Genomic DNA, 20,804 nt, shown 5'->3' with positions numbered 1-20,804 from the left:
TTATAATTTTGCATATATATTTATTGTTTTTATTTACAATTCAGTATAGGTACCTAGTCAGAACATTCATATATTATAAACTACGTACACTAATTTACAATCACTTCTTCGGCGCTCATTTGCCATATCTTTAAGATAACGATTATTCGTCATCATACAAAACATAACTTATTTGGAACTTACACTCTTAAATAAAAATCAGGAAAAATATATTTTCCTCTTAAATTTCATGTCAATGTTATAACATTTCTTAAAATATTTGAAGCTAGCCCAAAGCCCCAAGCATTCAAAAAGACTATCTATGTAATGCGTATTATTTTCCCACATAACTTTGTTTATACAAGATATAAACTAAATAATAAAATGTATACTTTCATTCATGTCAACTGAAATACTTTCCATAGATGTATCGTAAATTAATTGAATTCTAAACTGCGTACCGAATATACCGGAATGCAGCCATTGCCGGTACAATTCTAAGTAATAGTAATTATTAGTGCTTATATTTTATACAATACTTTTTAGGGAGTGTTACTATGGCACCACATGCTTACAGCATAATTTTATAAAAACAATCTACTTATTTACATAACTATAAAATATCTACATTAATAAATTGCCTAATCTATTTACCGCTCTATTGATATAGAATCTATTTAGAGAAGAAACAGACTTGAATCGCTGACAGCGACGTCCACGTCGTGCTCAGCCTGATGTCTGATTCTTCAATAACACCATGGAAGACACTGGACTGATTGTTCACTTAATCTATGTAAATCTACTGAGCACAATTTTTTCTTTACTACAATGCAAAGTTCGTAACTTGGAAATGGAATTTATGGACATTTGGTGATCGCATATTCATTACGAGTGTTATGTAAATCAACGAATTTGAATTCCATTCGTCACAGCTGTAGTATAAAAGACAACAGGGAAATTGGACATTTTTCTTCTTAGATACTTTATCTGCTCTCGTTCGCTTACTTGATACTTAAATGCAAAGTGTAATTGTATCCAAGCAGTATGTAAACTTAAAATTATTTTTGTGAACATAATAATAATGTTTAGGCCACAAGATGTGAAAAATGTAACTCAACATTTTAAGTCAAGTTAGCGAACGGGTCCAATGCAGGAACACATCGTTTAATTATGTACAACAGGTAGTTAGGTAGCTATTTTTCAGAACCTGAAATAGGAATACGAGCTTAAAACCTAAAAACTTAATATTAATGTCAATAACAAGGTAGGTCTAATATCACAATTATGAAATAATAGTAATGTGGGCTTGGTTTTGACTTATTGTAGTTTTGGTAATGAAATATTAAGTACATAGTGGTGGAATTCGATTGCATGCGTAACATTACATAGGACTTTTGACAGTTGCTGATATAGGAACGTAACAAACATTATGTGCGACCTATTACACACCTAATCTAGGTATATTACAAATTTCTATCAAGGATATTTTAATAAATCACATTTTTTATCTATTTTCTTAATTTATCCAACAAATAGTACCTCTAAGTTAACATATTATGACTTGAAGTGACTATGATATGAAGTTCAATCATCTTTCGACACTATCACATTAAATGTTAAAATTAAACCTACAGTTGTTGATGCCTTACCTCGGCATACCTAATTAAAAGCTAAACATCACTGTTATTCTTACAGCAGGAACAAGATTTTATTTGCCTATATAGAGAATTAGTCTTTAAGAGAATCTTTGAGAGAGCGGAAACAAAAATACAGCCCTTGCGTGCGCGTGCGCGCCTCTCCTCCCTCGAGACATCCATACAAGTCCCCAACACACAGTATCCTTCAATTCAACTACTACCGACCTATGAATTTGTTTATGTGTAGTGCCTATAGTATATAAATATGATAAAATTAATGAACGTAACGTTAGTTTTTACAAAATATAAAAGCGTATTTTATTGCCTTCCCCCGATATAAGTAGAATTTGATGGATATCCCGATACATAACATGTTTATCAACTTTTTCACAACAAGGAATTCACTTAATGTGGATACTGTTCTCATTGTAATCAACGTTTCGAATATGGAATATGTATGACTATACTATTATGATTAAACATAACAGCCATTCTAATAAGTTACATAGATGTTCTATGTATATCAGATCATTTTTAAAACAAAATGATGCTTTGGTCCCATGCAAACAGCATGAAAATGTAGTCAGCGCGTACCGTGCTTTATAAAATGTTATTACAGCTTACGGCCAGACGCAACTGAAACTTTTGTCTTAAATAATAAGAGGTAGATTGTAATTTCAAGAACAATGTTTACTACAAGTGGAAGATGCGTTTATAAAGTAAATTCACCGAGTGCTGCGCCTTACGCCCGGCGAAACTAGGAGGCCAACGAGTAGGTCGCAGGGCACACTTATCTTAAACTTACTCTATACATGTACTATACTTATAGTAAGTAGGCGCCTGCCTACGTGTAGACATGTGCTTGTCAGTCTTGGTATCAGTCCTCGATCACTATGCACCTTAATAACTATAGGTTTAGTTTAAAGTATTTTCGTACTTGCACCTTTTCAGCGAACTGTATGATTATCATTAGAAATGAACGTCTCTGACGTCGGTGGGGGTGACGGCGTTGCTATGCGCCTTGTCTTGGGAGGGCGGAGGGGTCCACCCCGCCGCCTCCCTGCTCTGCCCGTTTGGGTCCGAGACCGGGCGTTCTTCTATCATGTGCTGCACCATCTCCTCTATTTGTTCGAGGCATGTGTGTAGGCAATCCTGTAATGAGAGAAATGGTCAGACTGGTCTCATGCTGGTCTTTGTGTAGGTAAGTTTGGTTGGCGGGTCTTTGGGAGAACTAAGCTCTGTGTAGGTAGTGTTTCGAGTGATATTTGCGCACAGTTACACTATTTATATCAAGCACAATGACCAGAAGGTATATGGCATATGAATGTGGCTGTGATAACTTACCAAGTCGATGCCCGTGAGCTCGTGCAGGCGCGCTAGATGGCCGTCCAGGCTGAGCCCGCGCAGCGCCGCGGCGATGCTGCACGCCGCCAGAGTGCTGGCCGAGTATAACATGAACTCATAATCTGGAACAACAACAAACATCATTGTATTTCTACATACTAGGGAGTAGGGAGGGGATCCAGGTCGTGGCACGGCATTAAAACAAAACAAACAACTGCTTCTGGGTTTCAAGCGGGTAATTATATGCCCACTCACATAGATTTTTTACCTTTTTTCTAATAATGCTAAAAAAAACCGGCCAAGTGCAAATCGGACTCGCACAGGAAGGGTTCCGTACCATTACCTATAAAAAGGGTCATCCATCAAAGTACTGACCCCGCCCGACGTTGCTTAACTTCGGTGATTGGATGAGAACCTCGAGATTGGAAAGAAATATTTATTTTATTACAGTACATATGGGGCTACTTTATAGCACTAGTGCGAGAAGTAGCATATTACGTTACTGTGTCGAACATTTAAAGGGCCATATGTACTGTAAAACGTTGTACGATAAACGTAAACGTAATTCGCAACTCGTGTCGATTTAAAACACTCCCTTCGGTCGTGTTTTAATTTATCGCCACTCGTTTCGAATTTCCTATTTTTCGCACTTGTATCGTAATGTACTATTCTGTTTTTAGTATTTGTTGTTATAGCGGCAAAATGTCAACTTGGCTAACTATCACCACATCACGGTTCATGAGATGACAGACGGACGGACGGACAGCGGAGTCTCAGTAATAGGGTCCCGTTTGACCCTTTGGGTACGGAACCCTAAAAACGAAGTACTTATAATTTTATAATTTTCAGCTGAAACAATTGCATAGCTTTGACGGTACCTATTGGACGCTATATACTGAACTGGGTTCGATATGTCCGTATGTTTGTTCCGGATGCGTACATTTTCCTGTATGAGATTAAAGTTATGCCTGTTCATATTCCTGTAAGCATACTGTAATGAGTGTTTCATATCTTCTCTTCAATTAGCTCCCTGAAAGTTGAAGCCCCGATGAAGGCAGGCTCAAGCGCGTGGGTAGGTACATCCGGTAAAGAAATGGTGCTTTCTCCCTCGCGCGGTCGTCGGTCCCTCTCGGAGGACTCAAAGGAGCCGGCACCGCCTTCGGCCACATTCCACAGCCTCGCCCGAGACCGATTCACTCGAATATTTCTCACGGACATACTTTGGCGAAACCATTATACGTATATACTCCTCAGCCATTTTAGGTCTGGACGTCTCGAGTATTATGGAGCGGCAGTGTGATAATTGACGTGAAATGCAAATAAAACTGGCCACCGCTTTAATGTGCCTTAGGTAATGTGATCTAATTAAAGTTTGGTCTACATGTTGGTATTTACGGGCCAAGCTTTTATTATTTATACCTTGTTTCTTTATGCCGTTGTGCTCCAGTGATTGCATGATTCGCATGTATGTAGAACAATACAGACTTGAATACTTGATATCTATGGCGAGTGTTAGGTACGGTTTGCGAATAGTTTTATCAGACACCCAGCGGCTGAATAAAGTAAATATTATACAGATTAGCCTGTGAATAGGCGAACCTATTGAACCATAGCTAACGTAGCGTCATACGTAAGCGAATAACACGCGAACGCGAAGCTATGCGGCGCGGGTGATTCAATCCTTTGATACCTATGGAAGTGTCCTACGTGGGCGATCTCGTTGCGAACGCGATTGTCTCGGCCCCACACCGACACTCTGGATAGAGTGCTCTCAATATCCGACACAAGCTTACATGCGATCTGCAGGAAAAAAAATGAACCGACGAACTGGGTGGGTGTTTCCCTAGTTCCAAGCATTATGGACTGTTGAAACCTATCTGATCATAAGTATCATAACACTTTTAGTACCTACTTAGTGGCTGCAAGGGAGTAACGATGAGAAATATTTTTTACAGTACACATGGTGCTACTTTACCGCACTAGTGCGATAATTCACACATTACGTAACTATGTCGAAAATTTAAAGGGCCATATGTACTGTAAAATGTTGTACGATACATGTGCGAATTTCCTATTTTTCGCACTTGTATCGTAATGTACTATTTTTGCATTCATGTTGTAGGTACCCTAGGTATTGTACCTTAGATAACATTAAAAATGAGCCCTGCGAGGACAGGAGGTTGTGGCTCGTATCATCAAGATATTAAATGAGGCTTAAAAACATCTACCCTCTCTGCAGTCTGCATCCATGCTATGTGGGTGAGAATGAGAATCTAATTTAAATGAATCTGTTCCCACGCCTCACAAGATCAGTATTGAAAGCCGCTTGGAACTACAAATGGCCAAAGCTCGAGGACGCTCACAATAAGCGAATCTTCAAGGACCCCATTCATCATTAAGTAGACTCCATTATTCCGACCGTAGGGATATCGAACACTCTTTCAGCTCATTTAAAAGATTTATTTTAATTTTTTTTATTTGCATGTCGGCATTCCCGAGATAAAGGGAGGCAGAAACCGACCGAAAAAAGATGAAACAACGAGAGCGACCGCTCACTCGAGGCATTTGCATAATCTGATGTTAATCAAACAGCGACAGCCCTACCGCCTGGCCTGCGCCCGCGCCGGCGGCCGGCACGGCGACCGGTTCCCTACAACGAGGCCAAATCGTTCACATCTCTGCCTCTTATCCCCCATAGTTAATACTCGCAGTTGTAAACTAAGCGCACTAACTTAAATTATTATCCCGCTTATACGTGCCCTAGTATGGTTATTATATCGCGTTAGACCGGACGACCGGAACCCACACGTGGCGGATGCCCCGATCGTACGTCGTATCTTCCTTATTAGTGCCGTGCGCATTAGCCTTGCATCGTAGAGGAAGTCCCGAGGAAGTTTCATACGAGCTTTTAATACAATTGCTAATGAATGCTAACGTCTTATAATTATTTTTCGACACACGTGGTAGCACACGTATGCTTATGTTCGGATTAACTGTCCGCCGAAGCATACCTAATGTTAATTTAACTTCCAGCATTCACTTCAAACATTTATTTCGAACTTTAATATTCCCAGAAAATTGTATGAATACGGCAAGAAACCGCAAGTGGCTTGAGCCGAGCCATCAGCGGTGACATAATCGTCGTTTTGCCCTTGAACATGGAATGGATGTGGCGATAGAAGAGGTGCGGGCTCGCGCTCGAGTATTCGCGAGGTGAACGCTCTGGCGAGGCCACGGCGCGGCGCGGGCGACGCCGGCGTCGCTGCCTAGTGCTCGCACCGGAACAGCACCCGCGCGGGCCCCTGGCCCGGCGCGCCGTGCTACCCGCCCGTAGATAACGTCCACCGACCAGCACACCTTACAAATCTAATTGATCCGCCTTAAATACTATTTTCCTACAGCAATTCAACGACGAACCATAAACTATAATTAGGTACCTAACTTAAAATGAGACAAGCTTTCGTTGCCGCCACATCGGAGCGCATAGTGATGTATATGGTCTTTAAAATAACCCATTACAAATTTAATATCCAGACGAGTTATGATTCCAGAGTAAATTGTGCCATTCAAATAATGATACATAATGCGGGCTCTCTCGGTCGCCCGCGCCTGTGTGCAACGCCGCGAACTATGCGCGTGATTAGGGCAGGCCGCTGGAGGGTAGCTGTATTGCTCGGGATGCACTCTCATAATAATAAAACTGGTGTGACATTATAATTTATACAATAAATTCCTCACCTCGGCCCTCGTTCATAAATGCCCGAAGTCGCCCACAGAAAACTTTATTATGGCAATCATTCTGTAAACGGAATACTGCCCTTACCACACAGTAATGTTTAATCGTTTTGCGCAAAGAGTTTTGTTTTATAAGTAGAAAGAACGTCCGAGAGATGATACCCGAGACGAGGTAGTAAAATAAAAGAGCTGGAGCGTGAACTTTTTGAACAAAAACAACACGACGTCGGCGGCGAACAACAAAAACCGTTGCACAAAAACATATGATCCCATGAGGGCTGAGGGGGCAAGGTGGGGGCGGGAGGGGAGCCCGAGGCGTGCTGGAATGCGCTCTGGCGAGCGGCGTGGGAGGCGCCGGCGCACCATACTCGCGAGCCACACACACCGCCTGTCTCCCGTCTCAGCGCCCTACCAAACAACCCCTATAACTCCTCTCTCTTCTCTCTCTAAACCATAATTACTTCCACTAGAATCATGGATTGGTCTTCAGAGCTCCTCAATCATTTACTCGTAGTTCTATCTTAGAGACTCCGAATACCTAGGTACGTTATCGTGATACATTTTCTCTCCAGCATTCTGTGTTTACGGTATATCGCACTATAACGTGGTTAATGGCTCGACTATACGTGGACAAACACATTGTATAGGCACTTACTGAGCAACTTTTACTATTGGGACTATGGGATCAACCCCGATATAGCGAAATAAAAAATTACTCTCCTATAGAAAATGTCAAGGTCAGACAGCCAAAATTTATGAAATACACTTTTTTTTGCGATTTCGGGCTTGGTCCCATAATAAAAGTATCCCAGTATGACCTAAATATTCAGCCCCTAAATTATTGCAGGTGACTAAATAAACAACCTGTAAGTATAATGCGTTTAATTTGATACCTACAAGTGAAAAGTTCTCATAAGTTCAGTGACATGTGACGGCTCAGTGTCGACAAAGGCTAATAAGCGCGACGTCGTGACGGGGTATCTCGCGCGATGCTAATTACCGTCTGCCTCCAAACAAAACCTTCCGATACCAATATTAGGCGTGGACGTCCGGGTCGAATTTCTATTCCGTGCGGCGCAGCCACGACGAGTGCTTCCAAGTGGTCTCATTTGATTGCGATGAGTCACGTTACTAGACATATGGAATGGTGAATGGGATAGTATCCCTTAAGCATTCGTATTGAGGGTGAAACTCACCTCTGGCCGCAAGCGCAATGAAGGTTTGGGCGTGCCGGTGCACCATGTTGGTGTTGACGAGCCCCCGCAGCGGCAGTCGCGACAGTAGCAGCGGCAGGAAGTCGTGGGCCGTCACTCCGGCTACGTCCCATTTGAGCTTCGACAACACCAGCAACTCCCAACTCTGTTGACAAAGATACCATTCTGATATATAAGGTGAGGAAATCACTAAAATGATCATGGTATTCTCGAAAAAAAAAACTGCTCTCATGGTAAATTACAAACTGCAACATGAATCGATTGAACGTTTCAAAGTTTTCAATCCGAATCATTGTTATTTTAAAATAAGAGTAATAAAACCCTTAAAAAGCCGAAAGCGGTGGCTGTTCAAACAATAAAATGGCATTCCTGCCACATCCGTCGTATAATCGTAAACACGGCGAGTTCGCTCGGCTTCCCGGAACGAGCTGTAGGTAGAATAGCTTTGTTATGTTATGTCCCATCTAATAAGTACGCACACTTAATCTCACTTCCTTCCAAACCGAATAGTATTTGTAGGTAAGTACTTATCATTCGACTTATGTGCATCCAATGACGAAGCCAATAATTGTAAGAAGCACAAACTTTAATTTTTTCCCTATCTTAAAAAATGTAACAAATAATTAAAGGTAGTGTTTAACCTGACCTAGATTAATTTAATGAATAATAAACTTCACAATTCTAGTGATACCCCTAGTTGCGTTATCTGAATGGTTCAAGTTATGAATAACTTGATTATTTCGTTTACACATACACGCATACATGTAAGCGATGCATGCCCGTTGACAGATAATACTCGATGTTTACTTAACTCAATCGACGGGGTCGGCGCTGCGGCACTCGACAGCGTTCCACTCACAGAGCATTGCGCAACGTCTGCCTCTCGCTTTAGAGTCGCGAATCGTTTGTCATCGGCTACGGCATAGGCCTTATTAGATCTTAATAGAGAGATTTGTGAATGAATGAGTTTCATCACAGGAATTCGAAATGAGAATGTTTGTTACATTATATTGTATTACCTAAGTATTCGTCTTGAAAATGAAGATCGCTAAAGATTTCGCATAAAATGGTTGTTTTTAAGTATTGTTTCTTTGTTGCTGTAGTAAGTGTATTTTTTGGAATGGCGGTTGAGCGCATGGCCGATATGCGGGTCGACCACGAAATGGAAAAAATGAGCCTCTTGTCGCGGGGCCAGATAAGGTTTCCGGAACAATGTGCCTATAAAGCATTCACCGCAGACCGGAGCGCTTTATATGTCTGCTCACTAGCAAGTCTTCTCCGCTAGTTTATTTTATACATATATTGTTATGGCAGAATGCAAAGCCGTTCGCAACAGCGGCTTTTCGGATCATAAATAAATCTTCGCAAATAATTATACGTCCAATTCTGATACCTACTGCTATACGTCTAAACCCGAGTTGATGGAATGCCGGGTCATAAACACGCGAGCCCTGACGGGTGTTCATTAGAGGATGTAGTGCAGGCGGGAGAAGCGTGAAGGCGCGAGTACTTGTGAGAACGTTACAGCCAATAAAGCCAGCTATGCAAACAGCCCTTATCGACGGTCCACTTAATTCCTCAGTGGCAAATCGAAAAGACCCACATTTATTCCAATTTTCATAGCACATACGCTCTTTTCGATGAGCACTGTGAAATTCCTCGCTCGGTTCCCATGCTTTATCCAATTTCATCCAACGGTGTGGCAGCGAGCTTGATTTGAACAATGAGCTCGGTGTCGCATGACTCTTGAGACTAAACTACGGAATTTTCCGAATAGGCCACTACCAGGCACCATGGCAAGGTATGGGTATTAATGTAAAATATAGCGGGTAAAGCGTGATTCGCATTCCAAATTAATTCCTAATATCTGGGAGACCGAGCTTTGCTCGGAAAAAATACAAAAACTCAAAAATGCACGTTTTCCAGCAAAGATAAGATCTAGCTAGATCGATTTTACGCGCCAGAAAACCCCCATATAGCAAATGTCATCGACATCGTTAGAGCCGTTCCCGAGATCCCCGAATATATACTCGTATACAAGAATTGCTCGTTTAAAGGTATAAGATAAGATATACAACATCAGCGAATTCCTGCAAAGTGGATGACTTGCAAACATCGTTAATTCGTCGTAAAGACATCGAGCGGCAATAGCCTGATGTTAATATTATCTGTGTCCCTATCTCCGAATGCACTACCGCCACCACAAAATTTTCATTTTTCCTTCCCTCAGGGTCGCTGCCCGCATGTCAGACTTGTCAGACTGGTATCGAAGCACTTTTATTACCGTTGAACATATTTAGCACCGAATTGTTCAATTATACAAAAGAGCAATAAAAGGACAATTTAACAGGTAGATAAATACGAATGTAGTTGCCGTTTGTAACTTGTTTATAGCTGCAAATCAACATTTTTATATGCACTTTCGAATGAATATGTAATTCATGTGAACATATTTCACCAAACGGTTTTTATGCAGACATTATGAATGAAGAGGTTTAGGACCCTATGTAATGTACTTATCAAATTTTCAGAATAGTTAAGCGTGTTTGAAATGAATTTACTTGTTATGAAATTAGATTTAAAGAATACCAACGCATTAGTACGTGGGCATGTTTATCATCAGGCATGAGGGCCCGAGATGAGATAGCGGCGCGACGGAGCGCGGGCGCAGGCTCAGACAAGAAGGCCGCCGAATGGAATGCAACTGGTTCCAATCCTGCCTCTCTCGCCCTGCGAGCGAGTCAATTCGGTACACTCGTGGGAAACAATAATCCAATGGAACATGCGAAAACTATACGTTTACATAAACACAGAGAAGATTCAATAATACATATGTTGCAAGTTGTTGCAGTTAAGTTTAAGCTTTGAATTTTGTTTAAACGGAAAAGGCGCTCTTGCGTGAGATCTGCAAACAGTTGAGCCAGTTTACTTGAACTCAAGCCGCGAGCTTAATTTCTCCCCGCATTAGCAGGGTTCACGCATCGTTTGCAAAGGCAAGAACAAATACATACCTGTTACCGATTGCTTTTCTTTATCAATCGTTTCTGTTACCGATTGCTTTTCTTTATCAATCGTTGCTGTTACCGATTGCACTGTAAGCATTCATTGTAGGTGCGTGTTTCCAATCGTGTCGTTGTTGTAAATTCGATATTGCAAGGAGTAGGTCCCATACAAACACCTTAGTTTATCAGAATCGACCGAGAAAGATAAAAGGGACGCCGTGGCATGAATTTCTTCAGAACTGGAACCCGATGCCGATAACGTTTACGGACATGCTTCTAGTGTTTGATGTAACTTGATGATAGACCTAGTAGCACGGAATTTATAAAGAGTATGAGTGACACACTGTAATTTTACGTAAAACATTCCAAGCGAGAGGTGTATTATTTCATCGTTTTGACTGATTCGGGTACCTATGGGTCGTTAAGATGCGTTTTAATTATTACAATGGTTTACGGTGCTGACGTGGCAAGGCACGATGTTTTACTGTAGCACATCGGTGGCCAGGGGGCCCTGCACAGGCTGGCCAGTGGGCAGCACAGTGTCGATAGCGTCGAGTGCCGAAGCATGCACCTTTTTTGCTCACCTTTCGTTCGGTCTGCGAACAACCGGATTCGATGCCTTTTCCACAATCGCATTCGTTGTGTACTTAAAAATCACTTCCAATTATTTCATTACAAAAGTATTAGAGATTCATAATTTAACACAGACGCATGGGGGAAGGTTTTGATTTCCATAGCTGAGTGTGTTACAAAGTTGATATTTCTACGCCACTAAAGCAGGTGTTTAATATTCGTTGCACTCGGATGAGTCGTTGTAAACATTAGTTTATGAAGCAACTAGCGAGACCGGTACCGTTACGCCTCCTGAAGACAGGGCAGGACAGACCAGGCCAGGGACTAGTAGAAATAAAGCAGTGGGACGGTTTACAATCTATTTAAACGGCAGGTGTATTAGGATCATTAAGACATGTAAAATATGATATTAATTTAATTTTTATACTAGTGCGTCACGCTGGCACTAACTTACTGGCTCGATTGGGATCAATTTTTAATAATTGTTTAGTATAGTCTCTCCCCAGACCGACATATCTGTGTTAAGAAAAAATCGTACATAAGTACATAGTTATTAATCGGATCTGACTGAACGTCTACGAGTTTCGTAGCTCTGCTACGCGACTGCTACGAGTTGGTTCCTTATTTAAACTTGAACGTATTCTTACTAATAAGGCAATAAATACTTTACTACAAAAGTTGTAAAAGTTCCATTGCATTTCGATATTTTCGATATTATCTTATATTTATCACAATGTTAGCAAAAATATTTTTATCGCCGGTTTTAAACTTTGTTGATAGGGATTGCACACGGAAAATGTTATGAAATTATCGCAAAATCGTAATGCATTCATAATGTTGTGACAGGATTCCGTAGCATATTTGGACTAATATTAATAAGGTGTAATAACACAGTTAAAAGTATCTTAAATAAGTAGATTCGATATCGGCATAATCCATTGGAATTGGAAAAAAAAACTATCTAAATTAAACGATCACATTTTCCATACAAGAATTCGCGCTTCGCGATATGGCGTTCGGCAAGGTCAAGGCGGTCGCGGCGTGAGAAAAAATATGCGGCGTGTTTCGTCTGTAATTGGTCTGATTGAAACGCGGGGCTCGTTCGGCTTCCGAGAACAGGGGACACTGTCCGCCGCGCCCTGCCATCCCGTCGCTCCCCGCCGTCCGCCTCGGCCCAGCCACTACACGCATGATCTCGCTAAAATCTCCAGGGGCCCATTTCTCGAATGGTATTAGACTAATATTATTAGTGTGTTACCATGGTAACCCATACGATTTGACAGGGACCCATTTCTCGAACGGTATCAGACTAATATTATTAGTCCACGAACCGTCAAGTCGTATGGGTTACCATCGCAACACACTAATAATATTAGTCTAATACCGTTCGAGAAATGGGCCCCTTCGTGTACTAATAATATTAGTCTAATACCGCTCGAGAAATGGGCCCCTGGTCGCAAAATACAATTTGATAAAGCGATGAGCTCTTCGATGGCAATAACAAGCCAGCCCTTATGCCGCATTTCGAGGCCCGTGTGCTTTCACATACAGCCTCCATTCCTCCTCTATTCACTTCATCGATTATTCTTAAATTAATAGCGCAAAAAACAACCCATAATGACTCGTATGGCCTTTACTCCAAACGATGACCTAGCATGAAAAAAAATGCGCGTGAAAATGTTCACTAATTTTATGTTCTTAGAAACATAAAATAGTCCCACATTTAACTGTTAAATTTGTGTCTAATCTCAGTATTCACACGTCAAGGAATGCCATAAACCCGGTAACGCTTCCGTCATTGTCTCGAGCGGTGCATGTGGAATGCACTTGTAGGTAAAACGGGTCGCCATGCATGACGGAGAGGCCTCGCTCATTATCTACGGGACGGCGGGGCCCCACGGGTGGCGCGCAGAATGCACCGGCGTCGAATACCTACTCACGTAATGAATGTATAAAACTGAACTACCTAATTATATACTTATAAAATCACAAAAATATGTCACATGTGCCTACTTGCTACCGATTTTTATTGCAACATCTTTAGATTGCACCTAGGTAATAACATTGTGTTTAAGAGACAATGTTTGTCTGTTAAAACTGTAAGTTGTTTAAATGGCAGATATTTCTTAATCAGCCTCATATTGACGCCATATAATAATATTGTAGCGTGTGTTGTGATTGACGTCGAAACTCAATCATAATTTTATTAATTTTGCTTTGGCTTGACTTCTGAGCTCCCATCAGAATTCGATATACCTACTGTAAAACTGGGTACCTGGTAGGTAGCTTTACTCCCGATATCTAATTGCCTACAGGTATGTACGTCAGTGTCTGTGAAGTGAAGACGCTTTGAGCACTGTCTGACCTTCTAATGCCCCTTACCGGTTTCATGTAGTATGTAATACCGATGCTCATCTGTTTACTTCGCGAAAATTATTAACAATTACAATGATACTGCTACTAACATAACAATTAACAACGATTTTAAACCACCTTAGCTACTGCAAATCGAGGGCATCGGGTATAACATCCAGTTAACGGTTTGATCTAAATTAAGGTGCAGATAAACCCTACCTAGATGAACCTACAGTATATAGTAAACTACCTGCCTATTAGCATGCGTAGCTGTAATACTAAGATTTTTATAAGTTTATTCCTGATTCTTGACTAAAATGATTCGTCGTCGACCGTGGGAGTAAGTAGTGGGGAAATGTCCGCAACGGAAATAGAAAGAGCTGCGTGTCATCAAGCGCATTCGGACGCTTATAAAGTCGTACGTACTTACTCGTACCTATAAAGAATGAACCCCTGACCTACCTAAAATATTAATAATCTAACCCCCTTATCCATAAACGTCTACTAAAGTTACGAAGCCGCTAATAATCGTTTCTCCTTTTCCATCCTACCAATACGTCGGAAAGGGACAAACGATTACTAGCGGCTTCGTAACTTTAGTACACATTTATGAATAAGGGGGTAAGTAGAATATAATAGAATAATATATTTATTTTAAGAATTTGGTATTACAAGAGCAGCAGTACATTGATCCCCACACTACTAGGCTCAGCCTGTAACGTGGGAATCTCAGAAAAGTATCGAAATGGTGCGGTTCTTATTTTAACAGTTTATTAAATAATCTGCACTTTACTTGCCTGTTAAGTGCAGGTCACCTTATTGACATTACCACACATATTATCATATATGTACCTATATACTTAAAAATAGCGATACATATTTAAAAGTAAAAAAAAAAAACAAATAGGTGTCTAGAGCGATAGTCGACATTATAGTAGACACATTCGTGTAAAATAAAATAAAGCAAATCACTTATACCTACCTAGTTTATAGGTGTGTTCATCAGTTCCATTCTAATTTTCTTAGTCTTAGATATGATATGCCTAGTGCCTAGGACCCTAGGTACATATAGGTAGATATCCTGATATAAAGGGCACACTAGTCAGATTTGAAGATTGTGAGGAATTCCCACGTATCCCTTTTGAATTTAAGAATAGTATAGGCGATTATTAGGCGCGTAGAACCGTGAACCGTGTAGGTACCGATGATTCAGGATTCTATTCACGGAATACGAAGTCATTTTATAAAGCTAGGTATAGGCCGTTTTGGAGCTAACTCTAAATACAAACATTTTAAACATCATAATACACACATGTAGGAACAACCTATTTACTTCAGTATATATGTATAAACTTAATGAAACGAGATGCCTAATCACAACTGAACAGTTATTGTTTATAAGTACATAATTGTGTAAAATGTAGCCAAATGTAACAACGTCATGTCTCATCCTATCTTGGAGGTCACAACCTGTGAAACTAAAAACAATGAAAGTAATGGCTGGCGTGTATTTTATCAAACAAATATAATTGGGAATAGACTGACGATGGTCCATGTAAAGTGAGAACTTTATATACAATATGTTTGTCGACGTATAGTGGAGCCGTTAACCACGTATAGTACGATGAATTTTATCGACAAATCACCCCCATACATATGTTTTTTCTCAACCATTTTAAAAATGCACCCTTTCAAAGTTTTATGATGCCAAACACTACTGCACTTGGTTAATGTACCATTCTGTCCATTTACCTATCGTACATTAAAAAAACATCGTTCAATAGCTCATGAATTAGGGCATAAATTCAAAGCATAAAATGTCACAGAGAATTTTCCACAATTATTCGAGAATTAATAACAAAGATAAAAATTGTCTTCAAAAATTTAATATTTTTTCACATTTTATAATTTTTTTCGGAAAACCAGGTCGTTGACCTGTACTTTTTTTATTGTTAAATGTTAGTACAGGGTTATTATTTTGATGTCAACTTTTAGCTGATATTCTGTACTATCACTTAACAATAAAAAAAGTACTGGTCAACGACCTTGTTTTAAAAAAAAAGAAAATCTTTGAAGACAATTTTTATCTTTGTTATTAATTCTCGAGTAATTGTGGAAAATTCTCTGCTTGAAATTTATGCCCTAATTCATAAGCTATCGAATGATTAATATTTTTGAAATATGCAATATGCAATCCAAGTGCATTCGTGTTTGGCGCCATAAAACTTTGAAGGGGTGCATTTTTAAAATGGTTGAGAAAAAAGATAGGTATGATTTGTCGATAAAATTCATCGTACTATACGTGGTTAACGACTCCACTATACGTGCACAAACACATTGTATATGAATAATAAGTATATGAGTTGTATCGAAATTGATACAATTCATTTAGTAAAGGTACAAGAACGTTCAGAAATCATAAATTCCAATTTCTCGCGGATGTTTGAACGATATATGGCTCAGAAAACAGCGCGAGCGACACGGAAGTCTCGTGCTAGTTGCCTCGCCCGAGCAAATCAGCGCGCGTGAGCACGGTAAAAAGCGGCACCGTATGACTAACGAGATCAGCTGTTTCCACAGAAGAAGAAAGTTAATTGTCTTCTCATTATTTCATTATGTATTCAATAACTGCAAATGGAATGAGCATTGTAATGAATCATCGGAAAGCGCATCAATAGATTAAGTTGTGTGTGCAAGTCCAAAACGCTGCGTCCTGGCGTCCAACTGGTATTTATGAAACTCTTTGACTTTATAACCAGCGAACTGTTAAAAAATGCATAGATTTTGAAGTTTTTTTTTATATATTACGTCGGTGGCAAACAAGCATACGGCCCGCCTGATGGTAAGCAGTATCCGTAGCCTATGTACGCCTGCAACTCCAGAGGAGTTAAATGCGCGTTGCCGACCCTAACCCCTTCCCACCCCTCGTTGAGCTCGTTGAAGTGGACATAATCATGACATATTTAGAGATCCTTAAAGGCCGAAACCCATCACCCCATAAAAAAAGTAAGACTCACGCATAGGTCGGCGAGGGTGATGCTGTTGGCGGTGTAGAAGACCAGCAGGTCGGCGGGCAGGCAGCGTGAGCCGGGCTCGCGCAGCTTGGACGCCAGCAAGAGACACGCCGTGCCCAGGAGTTGGACTTGGCTCTTCCCCACTGGGCAAATACTCAGAAAGCGATCCAGGTACGACACCGCTAGGGGGAACACCTCCTCTTGACATCCTTGGTCTTCACATACCTGAAAACAAAGGATTTGTTAGAACGTGTCCCATTCCAAAATTCACAACTCGCTAACAATAACTTAATTTATTCTACTTACAAGGTGGCCCAAAAATACGTTAGAATATTTTGAAGATAATACTTGTTATTCCACCCATAATATAAAGCAATTTCTAGGCTACCGAACATACTTCACTGGAAGGAAGTAACAACACACCCGAGCTCCTTGTTTATCATACGGAATTCCTGATAACCTATATTTAAAATACAAAATACGCGTAGCGATAAAACCGAGTTGAACAGTTCACCTACAATGTACATATATTATACCTATTCTTTATCGGTGTTACGATGAATGAATCCAACTATTCAATGTAGAACCCCTTGTAGTTCTAAAGATTCCTATGAGAAATTACATTAAGTTTTATTGTAAAACGGAATCTTACAAGAAATTATTATCTAATAACTGTACTTATAGAAGTATTTACAATTTCAATTAGAGTCAGTTCCCACAGGAAAGTAGCGTGTACCCGGGCGGTGGGAATCGGTTTTATGGAGACATTGGCTGAGGATTGTGAAATGAAAAGCAGGGAAAGCGAAAGCGGATGACAAACTAATGAAGCGAGTGTCATGAGAGCCGGGATCGTACTCGCATAGTTTCGCACGGTGTAACGCGAGGCGCCCGTCCGGAGGCGACATTTCAAATTTCAACCGCTAACCAAGTACGCTCGAAGTCGAAGACTCAGGCGAACAAATATAAGATTAGTAAACTTGATGTTACGGGGACGGAGTCAACATACAGTGGTTCACCGGAGAGCTCGACTCCCCTGTGTTCACGGGACCAATATGAACGAACGCCGGGCGGTAACGTGCTATGACACCAACCAAGACGTTGTTAGACATACGTGTCACAGCTGACCGACTGTCCCACGCTCGAGATTGTCAGCTGATTCTTCTTGATGCATCGTTCTTGGAAATACATTTGCAGTCTTCCAACCAAGGAAATAAGAGAATGTTTTCCTTATACTTAAAATGTTAATTATGTTGGAATCGAATTGGAATGCACCACTTACTTATATGTACTTATAGAGTCCATGTGATGAAATAAAGCATGCCTAGTTTTTAGAAATTGTAACGTGTTACTTTTTTGATAACTAGGTAGGTACCTAGGTACGGATTTGACACCTATTGTGTGCCTACACATGCTGATATGAATTACCCACGAGTGCCGAGCTTTTGAGTAAAATGACTAAGTAGGTACGGCATAATAAGGCCAGTGACCTCTGTAAGTAAGTAGTTAGTATGTTTTCGTGTTCGAAAGTAATACAAATTGACCAGATTTTACGTCTGATTGCATCGATACGCATATTAACATAACTAATAAAGTCAAAGTACTGTCAATAAGTTTCAATTTCAGCACCATTCCGTACCTTGTCACAGTGACCATAGCATGAGGTCCATAGCGACTTTCAGATTGATTGTGACTGTAACAAAAGGATCGAAATGGTACGGAAATTAAATTATTTGATTGTACCTACCATGTGTAAATACCATGGTTTGCAACGAATACATGATTATGATTATTATATTCGTTTTCGCTGGCAGCCCAATACTTAGATGCAACGAAGTTGGGGTATTTTTAACGTGGGATGTACTCGTAACATGGCATGTAATGTAGCAACCCTGTGCGGACGGGACGCGGGCGGTGCCGGCGCGGCGCAGCGCATCGCACTCCGTGACGTCATCGCCAACGTCGCGCCGCTCGACCACGTGGCCGCTTCACAGCTGACTGCCTTCCCCATCAAACTATACGTTCGTTGCTTATGCTCGTCAGACTCCGAGCCTCATACACCGCACTTCCAATTTAATTACCACCTGCTCTTTTAACTAATCTGTGACGGGCTAAAAACAACATTTTATTCGTAATTAGCTAGCACGCTGAAGCATGCAAAAAGGGCTAAAATTATTTAAATATACGTCATTCGAGGCCACTGACCCGTACCGCGATTGTATTGTACGCGAGATAGCAATTGTGTCTATATTACATAGATAGCGCGTAAATGATAAAAGCGCGTCCGGCGTCAGCTGTGTGTGTGCGTGTCAAAATCAGCTGATTATTCAAATATAATGTCGGTGCCGCGTGGGGCACCTCGCGCACAAATTTACCGACTGCAATGATTACCTATGCACATAACGTTAAAGCAACACTACCAAAACGCTACAAATTCGAAGTAGAAACGACGAAATATATTTAAAGATATTCTAATAAGATTCTATCACAGCTACGAAAACAATAATCAGCTGATCGTGTAAACAAAGTCACTAAATTTACTCCTCAATATATGGACGGGGCAGGTGGCGAGTAGGTATACGTGCTACCTTTACCATAATGTCAACGAGCTGGAAATAGAACACATGATCGTCGATGAGGGCCGCCCCCAAGGTTCGAAGATCGGAGACGGCGGCCGGGGGCAAACAGTGGCGAGGGCATACGAGGGCCACTGGTGCCGCCGGCACCGCCGGGAACACACGTGGCCGGCGAGCGCGACAAGATGGCGAACGGGGTGTGGGTGCGGCATGGTCGTCGCGCTCACCTCTAACATCCACTCGGCGACGAGGCGACGCATGTGAGGCGTGATCTCCGTCTGCACGGTGCCGAAGTAGTTGGCGGTGACAGCGTAGCGCTCCTCCGTGCGCAGCAGGTTGTCGAGCACGCGGCGCCGCAGCAGCACCGGGTCCGGCACGGCGGCCCGCGGGCCCGGCGCCGGCGCCGCTGCGCCCTCGGTGCTCGGGCTCACGCGTTCCGCACAAAGCAGCTCCATGGCACACCGCACTGCGGCTTATTACAGGGCTTCGCCGTGCGGTGCGTATCAGTCGCGACAGCTGATTCTGCGCGGGCGTGTACGTGAAGCTCGTGACGTTGCGACGACGGCGAGTGCCCGAGTCGCAGTGAGCGGTCGCTGCGCGCCGGCGCGCCGAACATATGATCGGCGGGGAGCGGGGCACGGGGCGGGACCCGTGAGGCCCGCACGCAGGTTTCTCCCGCCCGGCTCGACTCGACTTCACTGCTGTTTCAATCGAATATGTACATTGTTTTCCCACCCGCTCACTCGTAGTATTGCTTTAAATCTTATTTCTCATTCACGCTTAGCATTCAAGTATTTACAAGAGCTTGTCATACTTTAGTATATAGTAGAATTAGTAATTTTTATTATTTTTTGAAGACGGAGTAACGGACGGAGAAGTTGCTTAGCCGTCAGTATATAAATACATACCTATACTTACATAATACCTAATCTACAATCGACGTATACCCACTATCTAGGTAATTTAGGTACCTATGAGTACGATACCTACCTCTTTATTTACTTGTCTGGTAACGTACAATCATTCATTGTGAACCTTCGTTAATGTGTTATTGACTTAACATCGAGAATTAGAAAAAAACTTGAACGATAAGGTAATATTATGATGAGACAACAGAAGCTCAATAGGTAGGTACCTAATAATGATATCTGAGTAACAGGTATGTAGGTAAGTAGGTCCTTTTTAGACTGGAGCCACATGTGTGGAATTGTGGATATCCTTGCACTGTCCAGGGACCTCGACCAAGGCTGGGACGTCCGCCGAAGTGGCCGAGCACCTCAAACGACACAAATATGCAGCCATTGTTTCTGGTTGCATGTTTGAACCCGGGGACCCGCAGCTCATTCAATATTCAGGGAGCTAGCGAAGCGAAGCCTCG

At 41.6% G+C, this 20,804-nt stretch overlaps 1 protein-coding gene across 1 annotated transcript; it reads right to left on the bottom strand.

The window, feature by feature from the left end:
- LOC133517033 (G1/S-specific cyclin-D3) lies at positions 1-20,207 on the bottom strand. The gene is made up of 5 exons (XM_061850150.1): positions 19,654-20,207; positions 16,857-17,078; positions 7,892-8,054; positions 2,961-3,082; positions 1-2,768 (listed from the first exon to the last, which is right to left on the bottom strand). The coding sequence occupies exons 1-5, from the start codon at positions 19,879-19,881 to the stop codon at positions 2,586-2,588; spliced, it is 918 nt and encodes a 305-aa protein (XP_061706134.1). The 5' UTR covers positions 19,882-20,207; the 3' UTR covers positions 1-2,585.
- Between the last annotated feature and the right edge of the window lie 597 nt (positions 20,208-20,804).

This window comes from Cydia pomonella, chromosome 4 (assembly GCF_033807575.1).
Source record: "Cydia pomonella isolate Wapato2018A chromosome 4, ilCydPomo1, whole genome shotgun sequence".
Lineage (NCBI taxonomy): Eukaryota > Metazoa > Arthropoda > Insecta > Lepidoptera > Tortricidae > Cydia > Cydia pomonella.
This window is presented reverse-complemented; position numbering and strand designations above follow the sequence as displayed.